The sequence below is a fragment of the Symsagittifera roscoffensis genome, chromosome 6 (genome assembly GCF_963678635.1).
Source record: "Symsagittifera roscoffensis chromosome 6, txSymRosc1.1, whole genome shotgun sequence".
Taxonomy (NCBI): domain Eukaryota; kingdom Metazoa; phylum Xenacoelomorpha; order Acoela; family Convolutidae; genus Symsagittifera; species Symsagittifera roscoffensis.
Window position 1 is genome coordinate 50,564,708 of NC_087067.1, and position 13,735 is coordinate 50,578,442.

Below are 13,735 nucleotides of genomic sequence, written 5' to 3' on the forward strand. Positions count from 1 at the left end.
CATACTTACACTTGCGAAGCTAGTGTATTAGTACGGACGTTCTTTTTTCCAACCTAAGTAGCAAATATTGGTGCGGCACCCCAATAATGGTGGGGCACCACCATTACAGATTTTTGATATTATGTGTGTTGATAATCTAATAGTAATAAATTAACACAGATGATGCATTTTTAATTCATCAAATGAGCCGAAAAAAGCTATTTGTTTCAAACAACATCACGTTAATTAAAACTCGATTTCAGAAATTTTCTAACTCAATGTATCTCGCAATTTTTTGAAATGCATAATGAATCTTTATGCTTTGCGATTTGTTACATGCAAAGTTAGTGTCGATGCCTTCAGTTTGTTATATTCCAAAGTATCAATTGCAAAATTGAGTCTTTTTGTATTTGGTGCTGAGTCGCATTGGCAATTTGTTAGCATATGTAGCTGCTTTTTTCGTGACTAGTGATTGTCGGTTGTTGAGCTTGAGTGGCTGAGGGGATAGTGGGTGAGACTCAAAATCTCTTGATTGCAGTAAATCGCAAATTCGAATCCTACACTCAGCCGAGTTTTTGCAAATTCGAGGCTTATTTATACTTTTGTATTATTTAACTTGATAGAGCTGCTTTTGGCCGTGTTCTCGCAAGTGTTTGCGAAGCGCAGCTTCACTTCTCTGTTTATATCAGCTTAGTGGCACCATATTGCATCGTTTGATAAGCTAAAAATATCTTTTGTGTGCGTTTTGAGTTTTAAGGGTTACTATAACTGAAACTTCACAAATTTTGTAAATATACCATGTTTTTTTTTCGTTTTTTTATTATATTCAAACAGTTTCAGTTTATATTATATCGACTTAGTCATTTTTTATTTTGCGTAATTTTGACGGCAAAAAATATCCGTTCGGATTTATGTATTTCAGTTTGGATGGGTCGTAAAAACTTTAAATTTTTATGACAACAGTTTTGTTTTTGGCTCAACAGTTTTCGACCTTAAGTTTGTCTTCTTTGTTGCCGCTCGTTAAATGTTTTCCTTTTTTAGCATTGTTAGAATGCAATGAAACTTAACTGTGAACAGATTTATTCTTCATACTACACATCGTAACATCATGCATTGATTGAGCCATTAGAACAATTAAAACAACTATGACACAGAGGGCGAAGCTGAGAAAAGTAAGACACAGAGGCCCATGGGCTGTTAATGAACTCCATCCGATACAAATATTTACTTTTTTGTTGCGGTAGTTTTGCAGTTTTTGTTAAGTAAATTTTTCATGTAATTTTTCCAACTTAACTCAAACTTGACAAAAGGGCTGATGGGTGCCAATCTCATAATTAAGAGTAATGAACGTAGTGAATACTCATATATAGTTCTTGGTGATTTTTTCTTGATTTTTTTTGCAAGAAAAAGTCTTAACATTTGTTTACACTCAATTTTGATTTTTCGCGGTTGGACTTGTGATTTCTTTTTAAGTTCAGTGCAGTTCTATCGTTAAAATGGATTTCTAATTTCGAAAATGGAAGTTAAGTATCAGATTGCCCTGTGAAATAAAAGTTTTACCTATTGATTCAGTTTTGTCAAATTGGGTTAATTTTAGAAAAGTGTCCATCATAAATTGTTCTACAAATTCAAAAAGTTTTAAGGCCATTTTTCTTCGAAATTCTAAAGTTGAAGGTTTTTGGAAAAACAAGTCATTTTTTTCAGTTTCCTTGCGGCCATTACTCTTTTCCATCTGTCAGTTGGCTATGTTCGCAAAACTTCGATTATTTAGCGTCCTTTCAACAGCAAAATCTGATACGTTTTCACGCTAACTTTTTTCGAATATTGAATTTCGATTATATAAAATAAGTTTGGTGACGTGCGATTGATTCCCTGAGTATCATCAGATCATCCTGATCATTTGAGTTAATTCACACACTTTTTGTTTATTCAAATGTGCCTTCGTTTACTTAAATGTTCAATAGTCAGTCAAGCTTCTCAAATGTTCTTTGAAAACATAATTTTGCTACTTCCAGAAAGAAAAATTTGGAATTATAAGTAAGTTTTTGAGTATTGCTGCAGTAGCTGCAATTGGGTGGACGTTAAAAGACAGTAAGCCTGTCGAGTTGCCTTAAGAGCAGAGTCAAATTAGATGTCTCGTCATGATTTAAATCGCCTAATTTTGTATCTGAAACTGAAAGTAACAAGCAAAAAATAATAATGTTGAGTCGTCATATTAATTGATACAAGGTAGAGTTGCTGCTCTGTTGAAAGAGAATTGAGTTGTTTTTATAAAACTGGGCTTTAAACTGAAATAACCGTCAAATTAAACCTATTCCAATATTTACCAACAATAATTACTAGCATGCTGTAATTGAACTATTGGCTGTAAGCGAAGAAGAAAAAGTTTTCACGTTGATTGCTGTGTTTCAGGAGTGAAACTTACTTTCTCCGGAGTACTTGACACTAAAGCCATCAGTGGGGGAGACCACAAAATAGGGTTCGGAGTGGACATGGATTACTCTTAGAAGAGCAATGAAGACACCTGAGAATTGTACCAACTTTTGCTACCAGAGAAAATAAAACAGTTGTTGAGGAACTTCTCTTTAAAGTGCCACAAATTAGTTGCACTTAATCCTATGCAGAAGCATACTCCCTTAATGTCATGACATGAATTAACTAATACAATATTCAAGCGGATATATACACTTGCTATGAGAACAGATTTGAGCTGTGATGGATAGTTAAGTTGCTGACTTTTTGAAACAGTGGATTTTGTTTATAAAGATCTCTTGTCTGAAGGAATATAAATCTATTTGAACTTGCCTGGTTAACATTATTAATGACTGCAGCGAATTAATTAACTGATTATAAAGAGCCAAATTGGAGTTTTTGTAGCCTCATTTTTAAGTGTCAATGAATGTAGTGAAGACTCTCATATATGTCGCGACGATGTTCTCGTTGGTAAGAGAACACATAGGTCTTGTTGATTTTTTTGTTGTTGTTTTTTTTTTGCAGGAAAAAGTCTTAAAATTTGTTAACGCTTGCGATTTCTTTTAAAGTTCAGTGCATTTCTATAGTTAAAAGGGAGGCAAACTCCACAATCGAACAGCAAAAGTGTAAAAGTCACGAAAAATTTGACAGATTTCTAGTTTTGAAAATGGAATTGAATTATCAGATTACCTAGAGAAACATAATTTTAACCTATTGATCCAGTTTTCTCAAATTGTGTTAATTTTATGAAAAATTATCAATTAAAAGTTGTTCTAGAAATTCATAGAGTTTTAAGGGCATCTATTTTTTTCTTGGAAATTGGAAGGTTGTGTTTTTTTTTCTGTTTCTTTGCATTAATTTCTCTATTCCAACTGTCAGTTGGCTGTTTTCTGTATCAAGTTTAATTTTTCGCGTTGACTCGACTCTTTTTCAAGTTCAGTTCTTTTTCTTTGTTTAAAGGAAGTCAAACTGGACTATGTAACAGCAAAGGTATCAATTATCGAGAAAAAAAAATGAAAATATTTTTAAATGTTTAAAAACTTTTTTTTATTTTTTGCTTGAGCTTGCTCAGAGGAAAGTAAGTTACCAAGGTTTGCACCTAATCTCTTATCTAAATATGAAAAAAAAAATTGAAATAAGCATGCTAAATTTGCAAATATTTTGGTCATTTGCAACTAATCTCGTATCTAAATGTTAAAAAAATGAAACAAGCATGCTAAATATGCAAATAATTTGGCCATTTGCAACTAATTTTGTATCTAAATGTTAAAAAAATGAAACAAGCATGCTAAATATGCAAATAATTTGGCCAAATTTTTTTTTATTTTTTCGAGGCTTGTTTCTATGTTTTCTTATTTTTATTTCAGTTTATAGCTGCTTTTTATTCGTGTTTTTGCTAGTGTTTGCGAAGCGCGTGAATTTTGCTGTTCCATACTCGTTGCGGAATCTGGTGCATAATCTGGTACACAAACTCTTCAACAAATGCTAAATAATTCACTTCAGTTTCTAGTTTTTCACACTGGAGCCGAGCTCTACGTTACGAGGCCATTAGTTGAGATCAAAACATCCTTTATTTTTTACCATATTTCCAACTATCGAAGTGTTTTCCTTGAGTGTATTCAGTGGCGGATTTAAGGTGGGGGGGGGGGGGGACGCCCCCTTCAGGCATTCGACCCAAAGGGTCCCCCCTTTGTACTATTTTGAGATATCCATATTTGGTGACGGACCCTAAAAATTTTTCAAAGGCGCATTTGGAGCCAATATATACTAATTTTCAGGTGTGAGAACGCGCCAAAAAACGCATTTTTTTTTGAGAATTTCCAAAAAGTGCCTAAAAACGCCTTTTTTGGCCTATTTTTCAAAATTTTGACTGCGGCGCAGAAAATTTGACCGAAGCATGGGTCTTTTTAGTGATTGGGGAGAGCTCGGAAACTCAATTTGGTCGACCTAAAAAAAGGTTGACAGTTTTCGAAAATTTTTTGAAAATCCGTCCCCCCATCAAGAAAATCCTAGATCCGCCCCTGAGTGTATTATGGTTTTTTTGAGCAGGACTTTTTGATCCGTCCATCGGGGCTGTCAGTCCATCGGGGCTGTCAGTCCGTCGGGGCTGACAGAGTCAGGCTGTCAGATTCACTTAATTTTTGTTCAGCTTTTGTCTCTGATGCTAGCGCTTGCCTTTCGAAATTTTGCTTTCTTATTAAGTGTCAATGATGAACTACGCGAAGACCTTAATTTCAGTTGTTGTTTTTTTAAGGAAAATGTCTAATGTCCTTAATTGATTTGTTTTTGAATATTTTTTTGATTTTCGAAGAAAGAAATACATCAAGTTAAATCTTTTTAGATAGTGAGACCCTCAAGATGTGGAACATTCAAAACCGTGAGCATAACTCCGAAGAGCAACAGCGCTGATTTCAATTATCCGGGCAAAAAGAATAACACTTAATATTAAAACGTTTTTTTTTTTCAAATTGGTTGACTGACCAAAATTGTGAACCTTCTCAAGTGTCGGATTACATAATACGGAAACTTTGAAATAGTTTTGTTAGAAATTGAACTATTAAATTTTGGCAGACCAAAAAGAGACAAAATAATTTGCTTTTTGGGTTAAATGTTGGCCTTGATAATTGCCAAGTTGCAAATTATTAATTCAGCAAAAATTTTAAGCAAGTTTTGTCTTTGTAAATTTTTCTCTTAAATTTAAGCAAGTTTTGTCTTTGTAATTTTTTCTTTTAAGTCAACTTAGTTTCAGAGAAACGCGTTTTATTGTTAAAACTTTATTCGGTTTGGCTGGATGAGTTAAATAAGCCTTGTATTGTTTTGTTGTGAAGAATGGAGCAGCTATTTCCTGCCGCAATTTCTAAGTTCCCCGAAACAATTGTAAGAAGTGCCCCGAAACAATGGTAAGCGGTCACTGTTTGATAAACTACTTGGAACTCTCAAATTCCCTAAACTGATACTAGCGCCGCTTACTTAACTAGTGGTACTAAAAAAGCTACCCTCTGTTTAGTCTTTAAAAAAGTTAGAACGAAAATACATTAATAAATCACCTTATTTTCGTTACAAATTTTTAAGTTAGCTGTGGGGTTTTGCGTGCTCTGACCAGTTTTGAAAATGCGTGATAGAACTTAGCGTAGGCTCGTTTTTTTGACGTTTCTGTTATTTTATCGGGAAAGCTTGTAGGTTGTCTTTCATAATTATTTGCCCGGAGGGCTGACTAATCACCAACGGAAAAAATTCAGTCCAACTTTTTAGTAGTTCTTAGCTGATAAACTAATGCAGTCCCCTTTCACTTCCAGAAACAGAAATTGAGCTTTTTCCTTAATTTTGATTTTTCATTACAAAGATAAGCGTGAGTAGCCTTGGAAATTGCATAGCATCTGTTCTCTGCTTTATTTGTGGCTAGTGTTTGGTGCCGATTAAGCGTCCGTGGCCAAGTGGTTAGTGTGTGAGTCTGTTAATCTCTTGGTTGCAGTTTCGAATCTTAGACAATTCGGCTGTCTAATTTTTTTGTTGAGCTGCTTTTTGTCAAGTTCTGGCAAGTGCTTGCGCAGCAAAGCTTCGCCTCTGTATTGAAAGTTAAGTGCATTTTCCGAGGTAATAAACTTTTCTGCTGATTTTTTTACTCTGATGCAAAAGCTTGCTCGCCGAAAAATAGTCTTTTTTATAGTCGTTGCTCAGTCATTGAGCAACGCGAAGATGCTAATTTTGAGTGTTTTTGAACATTTTTTGAATATCGAAGAAAAATATGTAACGTTAATTGTTTTTGAAATTTAAGCTGGCCATCTTTGAAATTTAAGCGGGTCTTTTTTTTGCTGGCCATCTTTTCGCTTCCAACTTGTACATTGACAACCCCACAATATAGAACTTTCAAAGTCAAGAGATACTTTCCGAACAACTGCAGAGCTGATTTAAAATATCCTAACCAATCAAATAAAATTTTGAAAGTTGATCTCAAATTGGGTTGACTTCGTACAAAATTTTACACCGCCGTAAAACTTACTTCGTTGGGCTATATATGACGCACTCGTTGATATAATTTTGCCAGGCAACGAGCCAGTTACTTCTGATTGATAAAGATAATCCATAGATAATCTGTTTTGGGGTTAGGTTTTGAATTTCACCATAATGATTCTGCCAAAAATTTAGGCATTCATTGTCTTAAGTCAACACAATTCGAGGAAAACGTATTTTGAAGTTTTAATTGTTTTGGCCGCCGCATATTATTCATGTTGAGGATATAACAATTTTTGATGGAACATCCAAAGATGTTAACCAGTTTTCAGGATTTTAATCAGATTTCTTGTGCAACAAAACACTGTCGACAACCAGCTCAAGTTAATTGAGCAAAGAAAGTGCCCCAAAACATAAAGAAAAAAATCTCTTATGAAACAATGAACTCACAAACGTCTAAAATTTATACAAGCGCGATATATTTAACTAGCTGCAATAGTATAACCGCGCTCTGTTTGAGATTCGATGAACGTACTTCAGACTCCTATATAGGTGCTGATGTTTTTTAAGGAAAAATTTCAAAGTTGTTCAGATAAAATTTACATTTTTAAAATTTGCTAAAAACGTGATCGATTTATTGTTTCGAAAGAGGAATTTAATTTCCAGATTTCAACCATAAAAAGTGTCGACCGTAAATTGTTCTAGAAATTCAAAGTGTTTTAAGGGCATTTATTTTTTCTCTAAATTTCGAAAGTTAATATTTCTCTTTAAAACTCGTTTTTTTTCCAAAAAAATAAAGTCTTATTTTTTCTGTTTACTTGCGTTCATTGACTCTTTTGAGACTTTAATAAATCATTTTATTTTCGTTGTGGTTTTTGAATAATGTTTGTTAGCTAAGGAATCTTTGTTTGCTCCGATTATTCTCGAAAGAGTGGTATGGAACTTGGCGTGATTTAAAATTTAAAAATAAATGTTCAAAGTTTATTGAAAATGGTTTGGGTTCTCCGATGTTCTTCATAAAATTTTGTCTGGAGGGCTGGCCAATGACCAACCGATAAATTTCAGCCCAAATTTTTTGTAGTTCATACTTTGTTCGCCCAATATTAAATTTTCACTACTTAAACAAATTTCCTTAATTGCGAACACCCCTATTGAGAATTGATCAAAAAGATAAACCTATTTGCTTACGTTTCATCGTTTCATGGTCCTTGCGGTTTTCTTTTCAAAACCATGTTGATCTTCAAAACCTGAAATTAAATCGTTGAGTTTATTTCAGGTGTAATAAGTTAATTGTGTAATAAGTTAAGGGCGAAACGTGCGAGGACGAAATAAGTGAAATTATTAGGTGCGAAATGTGCCATTAGATTTAAGAGGGGAGAAAAGTGTAAAGTGTGTGGGCGAGACATAGGACTTTCCATATTATATTGTGCCTTCCAAATTTCGGAAAAATATGACTGCTATAGATTGATTTCGCCACATGATTATACTTTCAAAATATTTAAGTGTTACATAACAGGTTTTTGTTTTTCCGTCCGGTTATATTTTTTTGTATATGCAGAATACGTTGAGAAATTACCTCGTTTGCTAATATGTCGAACTTTTTTTTGCTTGCAATTGTTTGCTTCTGTGTTTAAAACTGGAGTACCTCGTTCTTTATCTGTAACTTTTTTGTCAAGAACAGCCGAACAGGTACGATTCAAAATTCTCTATAGGTTTGCTTATACACAATACAATACTAAGCGGATAAACTAACAAAATTTTTTCAAATCACAATTTGATTAAACACTAAAATGAATCAATACATATAATATCAGAATAAACAGCAAAAAAATAGATTTTTGACAACAGTCGTAATTTATTTTTTCCTATCATATAATTAAAACCCCGACACTTTTACTAACAAACCTTTCTGATTACTCAAGTCCTAAAGTAAGTGTTTAAAGCGAACCTTGCGAGTAATTCAGATAGCTCGCTATTATGTTTTAAGCAACTGTTTTTATTGGGTAAGTTTTTCACTGTTAAAGGTGTTCATAAAAAAGGCCAGAATTTAAAATATTGTTGCGAACCAAGTAGTTATCTGTGAAACAAAGAATTTTTTTAAGTTAAACAAAAAATTTTGAGGAGTAATCTCAAGTTATATAAGTAACTTTATGAGATAAAAGCAATTCGAAACGCCTTAAATTTATTTAAGATTTTTCATTATTTTTTGTTGGATTTTTAAATTATGAGGAAATCTTGTAATAGTTTTGATCTGTTAAACAGGGTTTTACTTTGTTAAAGTAAACCCAGCTAGAGAAAACTGGATCAAAATAAATTTTTTAATCCGCTGGAAATTCTGGAAAATTAGTCTTTTTTAAAGTAAACGTTATTCACGGTTTTGCACCTGTGTTATTTGAGAACATAGTATGCCTTCCACTTAGCAAATAATTTGAATTGAAATTAAAGCTAAATAAATTTTAAACCGCAAAAAGACATTTTAACCGTGAACAACTGTAAGGTTTTTTCCCAAAAAACGCCAAGATCTAGAAAAGTGATAAATCACTCCGTCCATTTACACCTAATCTCAAAACTCAAAAATCTTCTATTTTGTTGCAGCAAAGCACAAACCTAGTTCGATTCAAATGGCAATATATACTGCTAGGTTTTTGTGAGTCACAAGTATTGTTTCGATTTTTTAAGAAAAATAAGACTACTCGTATCAGGGCTAAGCCCTGAATCTTCTGACTGTCTTTTAAGGTCTATAAAGCAGTATTCGCTTTTAAAAAAATATGAATTTTTCAATAAAAAATAGAAAAATATTTACAAAATAATTAGAAGTTTTTTTAAATCCCCCACACGCCATATAAAGTACAAAGTGATAGATTTCGCTCCTAGTAACGTAGAAAGTATGGCAAGCAGCCTGTTTCAATCAATTTGGAATGGTTTCTATGAGGGATTACATCTCCGCTGACGCGTTAATGGCGCGAAATATATCGCGCGTTAATTGTCCCAAGTTGGCCATATTGGCAATATTTAAATCCTCATAGCTTTATGAAAAATGAACACAGGTGAAATATCTTTTTAAATTTGAGCCCAGTTGAACAATACCTTTCGGCTGATATAAACTTTTCGGCTGATGTAATATAGTAAAAGGTTGAATTTCTCTGAAGAAAAAACCAACCCGAGCACAAGTGTTCCGGTACTTTCGTTACAAAAGTCAGAACAATAAAATTTGAAAATAGGTCATGCAAAAACGTCAACTAAAAGAATATTTCAAACCTGTATTTTTGAATTGAGTGATTTTGCCAGTGTTTGTTAATTAAGTAAAAAAAAATTGCTGTTATAAATTGAATTGATTTCCTTATGAGCATTTATTTTCTCTTGGTTTCATTTTAATCTATTTTTCATAATCTATTTAGAAAAAAAATTTGCAAATAACTAGGCACAGGCAAACAACTTTTCAAAACTCAGAAATATTATCATTTTTTGGACTTTTTACTAGAGGCTGATGACATGCCTTCGGGAGCCAAGGTGAGTTCGCTTGCACTTGCGGTCAAACTTGACAGATCATCAGAAGCTGCTGAGCTCTTCGTAGAACCGTCGAAACCAGACGCTTTCTTTGATCCAGTCAGAGATCCCGAACTTGATGGAACGCCAGTCACTTTTCTCTCCCCTGCCGAACTTGTTAGCCCCTCTGAAGTACTAGTGCTGGTGGTCGTCGATGAGCCTTGACCTCCGGTTCCAAGAGTTTGGCTTCCAGATTTAGAAGCACCAAGACTAGCGCTGGACTTTGTTATCGAACCAGCGCCACTTTTTGAACTCTTAGATCCAGTTAAACTGCCGCCACCACTAGGTGCAAGACTATCGCTCTTAGGATCATTTGATTCGAGGCCAGATACAAGACCTCCACCGGTGATTCCATCATCCGCGCCATCTGTTGTGGCGCCTGGCTTTTTGGATCTAGATAACCCGCCAATTGATCCTTTTGACTTGGATAATCCAGATATTGATCCCTTGGATCCACCTTTTGACGGTGACGATAAGTTTCCTCCAGCACTCTTAGATGGTGATAAAGATCCGGACTTCTTCGATGCTGATTTCGAACCAGACTTTTTTGATGCAGACATGCTACCAGTAGAAGTTTTTGACCCAGAAAATCCAGTTGTTGACGCGGAACCCTTTTTGGTTGCACTGGCCGAAAGTCCACTATCCAGATCATCCAACCCGCCCGCTGATGTTTTCGATGGCGACAATCCGCCAGATGAACCTTTTTTAGCAGCTGAAAGACTTCCAGACTTTTTGGATGCAGATATCGATCCACTTTTAGATGGAGAGAGTTTTGACCCCGACTTTTTAGAACCCGAAAGTGCGAGGCTACCTCCTTTGGAAAGTGATCCGGCTCTTGAGCCTGAAGTTTTACTTGGGCTTCCACCTTTGGATGCTGATATTGATCCGGCCGAGCTTCTGGAACCTTTAGAGCCTGATCTCCTGCTTCCTTCTTCAGATGGTTTCAAAAGTGCGCCTCCAGTCTTAGATCCCGAGGCTCTTTTTGAGCCACTTGCCTTAGACCCTGATGCCCGCAATGAACCTCCTCCTTTGGAGCCGGAGGCTCGCAAAGAACCTTCTGCTTTGGATCCGGAAGCTCGTAAGGATTCGCCTGCTTTGGACCCTGACGCTCTCAGTGAACCCGACTGTTTTGAACCAGATTTCTTAGCTGAACCTGATTGTTTCGACTCACCAGAGACACCTAAGGATTCTTCGGCTTTTGATCCGGATTTCCCTCGAGAACCGCGTTCTGCTTTTGATCCAGAGACTCGCTGTGAGCCTTCCATTGCTGAGCCTGAAGCCTTGGCTTCACTGGTCCCTTGGCCCTCTTCTTTGGAACCGGAAGCCTTTGCAGCGCTACTTCCTTTTTTCTCTGCTGACATGGCAGATAGGCCTCTTGGAGCACCAGAACCTCCCCGTGACATCTGAGACGAGCCTTTTGCAGCTGAACCATCTTGTGAACGGGATCCGTCTCTCTTAAACGCATAATGTAAATATAGTGAACTTTTACATCAAACTTAGTGTAAGTATTAAACTTTTAGACGTTTTACTATAAAATCAATATACATATGAAAAGTTAAATATATTCTTCGCGGTTTTTATAAATATCAGTGGTGTTTATAGTTTAGCGGCGTGCGTATGAACTGTTTCTTAGTGCATATTGACGCCAAAGACACCTTTAATGGTCATATAAAATAATAATAAAGGGGGGGGGGGGCTTTGAAAAAATGTGGCCGCAAGAATTGAAATGGGAGGGTCGGGCGATGTTGCACCGCTCAGCGCGCTTCTATTAAACTTACTGATTTGCGACCATCTTCCATTTCCGAGCCACCTTCCTCAGAAAAGCGAGAAGTCTCCTCCCCCTCTGCGCCCTCGTAGTACTCAGATCCCGACATCGAACTCCCCCTCGAACTCCTGCTGCCCCCCTCACTCTTACTCCCCCCATCATCTACTGTCAGTCGACTCTCCTTAGCCTGACTTCCTTTCTTACCTTCCTTCTCTTCCTCTTTTTTCTTTTCTTTTTCCAACTTGTCAATCGACTTTTTCCAGTCTGGTTCCAGTTTTCCATCTTTCCTTAAGTACTGCGTCTCAGACTCACCAAGTTCCGGTTTCTTGATGATGTCACACTGCTTCATCCGTATGTCAGTGTACCCCCTTTTCTTGGGCTTACTGGGTTTTTTAATTTCTCCCTGTGGGAACGGGTGGGGAACTGGTGCCAGTCGGCGGCCACGTGACCTCGACCGGCTTCTACTTCTATCACCTTGGTAATTCCATGGTAGCAACGGGTGCGTTATGACTCGAGACGCTGTATTTTCGTAAGGTTTCGTAGGACCTGGACAGTTTTTGGGGTCAACCTTTTTTCTTATGCCTCCGGTTCGTCCCCCGTCCAAACTTCGCGAGGCCATATGTTGTTGGTCAACTAAAGGAGCACCTCGCCGACGATGCTCATAGCCGAAACTTCCATCTGACCAATACATTGCGCCTTGATTTCTTAACTGGTCGTTGTTGTAATTTTCGCTAAGTAGATCTGCGGGTGGTACATGATTTTTAGCGTATGTTTGCTGACGAGTGTTTAGGTTTTGTGTCGATCCAATAACTGACCTTGAGCCACGCTCTTTTGGAACCTTGTGGTATTTTCGGTGGATTCTCGGAGTACAAGGGTGCGCTTCGCAGGGAATGAATTTGGCGTTATCCGATTTGGCCAGAAATGATCTTGTCGATGCTGTCACGTTAGCCGAGAACTCAGCCGAGCCATCCGAACTCACAGACCTTGTGTCGTCCTGCCCGTAGAAAAGCGGCTGGGTCAAACTTAACGAGTCGAAGTCGTCGTAGTGGGGTTTTATGGGGTAGGTTTGACCCTCGTCGTAAGATTGCATCAATGATTGCGAAGGGGGCGGGGCGGTTGGAGGGATTTTTCTAGCTCCAGCAACCATTCCGCCAGGCGCCAGCGAAGCGAGAGGAGGTCCCTGTGCTTTCCCGTCCTGAGCTGAAACTGGCTTGGGGGCAATTTTGTTCTTTTCGATGTCAGGCATGTCCGGCAGTGATCTTGATCGTTTCATGTCTGGGAGCCATCTCGTACGGAATTTCCTCTGAAAATAAACAAAAAAAGCGTATTTGTAGTTTAGTCAGTTTTTGTGTGTGAATTTCAAAGACGTCAAAAATTTTTGGGCTCGATATGTTGCGACTTAAACTTGAACAAATTGATGACGTGAGAAAACATGTAAATATATTTTTTTTAATTTTGTTTACTTGTTAAACAAAATGATTCTATGTAGTTGTTTTAAATGAAATTTTAAAAAGAACAAATATTTGTAAATATTCGCAGAAGTTTACAATATTCAACCTACCGCGTGCTCTTTTCCGATTTGAACTGCTCGTCTATAGTGCTTCAGGTCTACTACTTTTACATATGGACTGACATAGGGCTCATTCTCATTGTTATTACAGTAACACTTGGTTGGTTTGTCTTCTATTACATAAGGAAACTCCTCTTCTTCCCTGGCTGTGAGTCCTTCCAGTAACGGAACTCCAGTCTCCGGATCAAACTCGACATCAGTCACTGCCAGAAGAATGTCAAACCGATCGACGTCCTGGTCCACTTGGATTCCCCTGTCTATCATTACAGGAGGCGGATGCTCTATGGAGTAAACAGGAACCTTTTTAGTATACGGAGGGTGGGCCTCGTAGACACTCTTCTTAACCCGACCACTCTTGCCGACTCCTCCCGGGCTCCAGCTTGCCGACCTTTTGACAGCCGAACCTTTGCTTTTTCTCGGAGAAGCCGAGCTCTTTTTGGCACCCGAGCTCT

At 37.0% G+C, this 13,735-nt stretch overlaps 3 protein-coding genes across 12 annotated transcripts in view; 1 reads left to right on the forward strand and 2 right to left on the reverse strand.

The window, feature by feature from the left end:
• LOC134847973 (voltage-dependent anion-selective channel protein 2-like) overlaps positions 1 to 2,841 on the forward strand; it is a 342,992-nt gene extending 340,151 nt beyond the window's left edge. For both annotated transcript variants that reach the window (XM_063865285.1, XM_063865286.1), the window contains exon 8: positions 2,392 to 2,841. In XM_063865285.1, coding sequence (XP_063721355.1) covers positions 2,392 to 2,486 — 95 coding nt within the window. In that variant the 3' untranslated portion in view covers positions 2,487 to 2,841. The remainder of the gene's footprint in view (positions 1 to 2,391) is intronic.
• LOC134847966 (sperm flagellar protein 2-like) overlaps positions 1 to 13,735 on the reverse strand; it is a 584,566-nt gene that overhangs the window by 270,358 nt on the left and 300,473 nt on the right. The window lies entirely within an intron of this gene.
• On the reverse strand, positions 9,861 to 11,213 carry LOC134848793 (uncharacterized protein DDB_G0271670-like). The gene has a single exon (XM_063866303.1). It carries the CDS (start codon positions 11,211 to 11,213, stop codon positions 9,861 to 9,863), a length of 1,353 nt encoding a protein of 450 aa, XP_063722373.1.

Coding starts and splice junctions, on each gene's coding strand:
- LOC134848793 (XM_063866303.1), bottom strand. CDS start 11,213: ATGGAAGGCTCACAGCGAGTCTCTGGATCAAAAGCAGAACGCGGTTCT.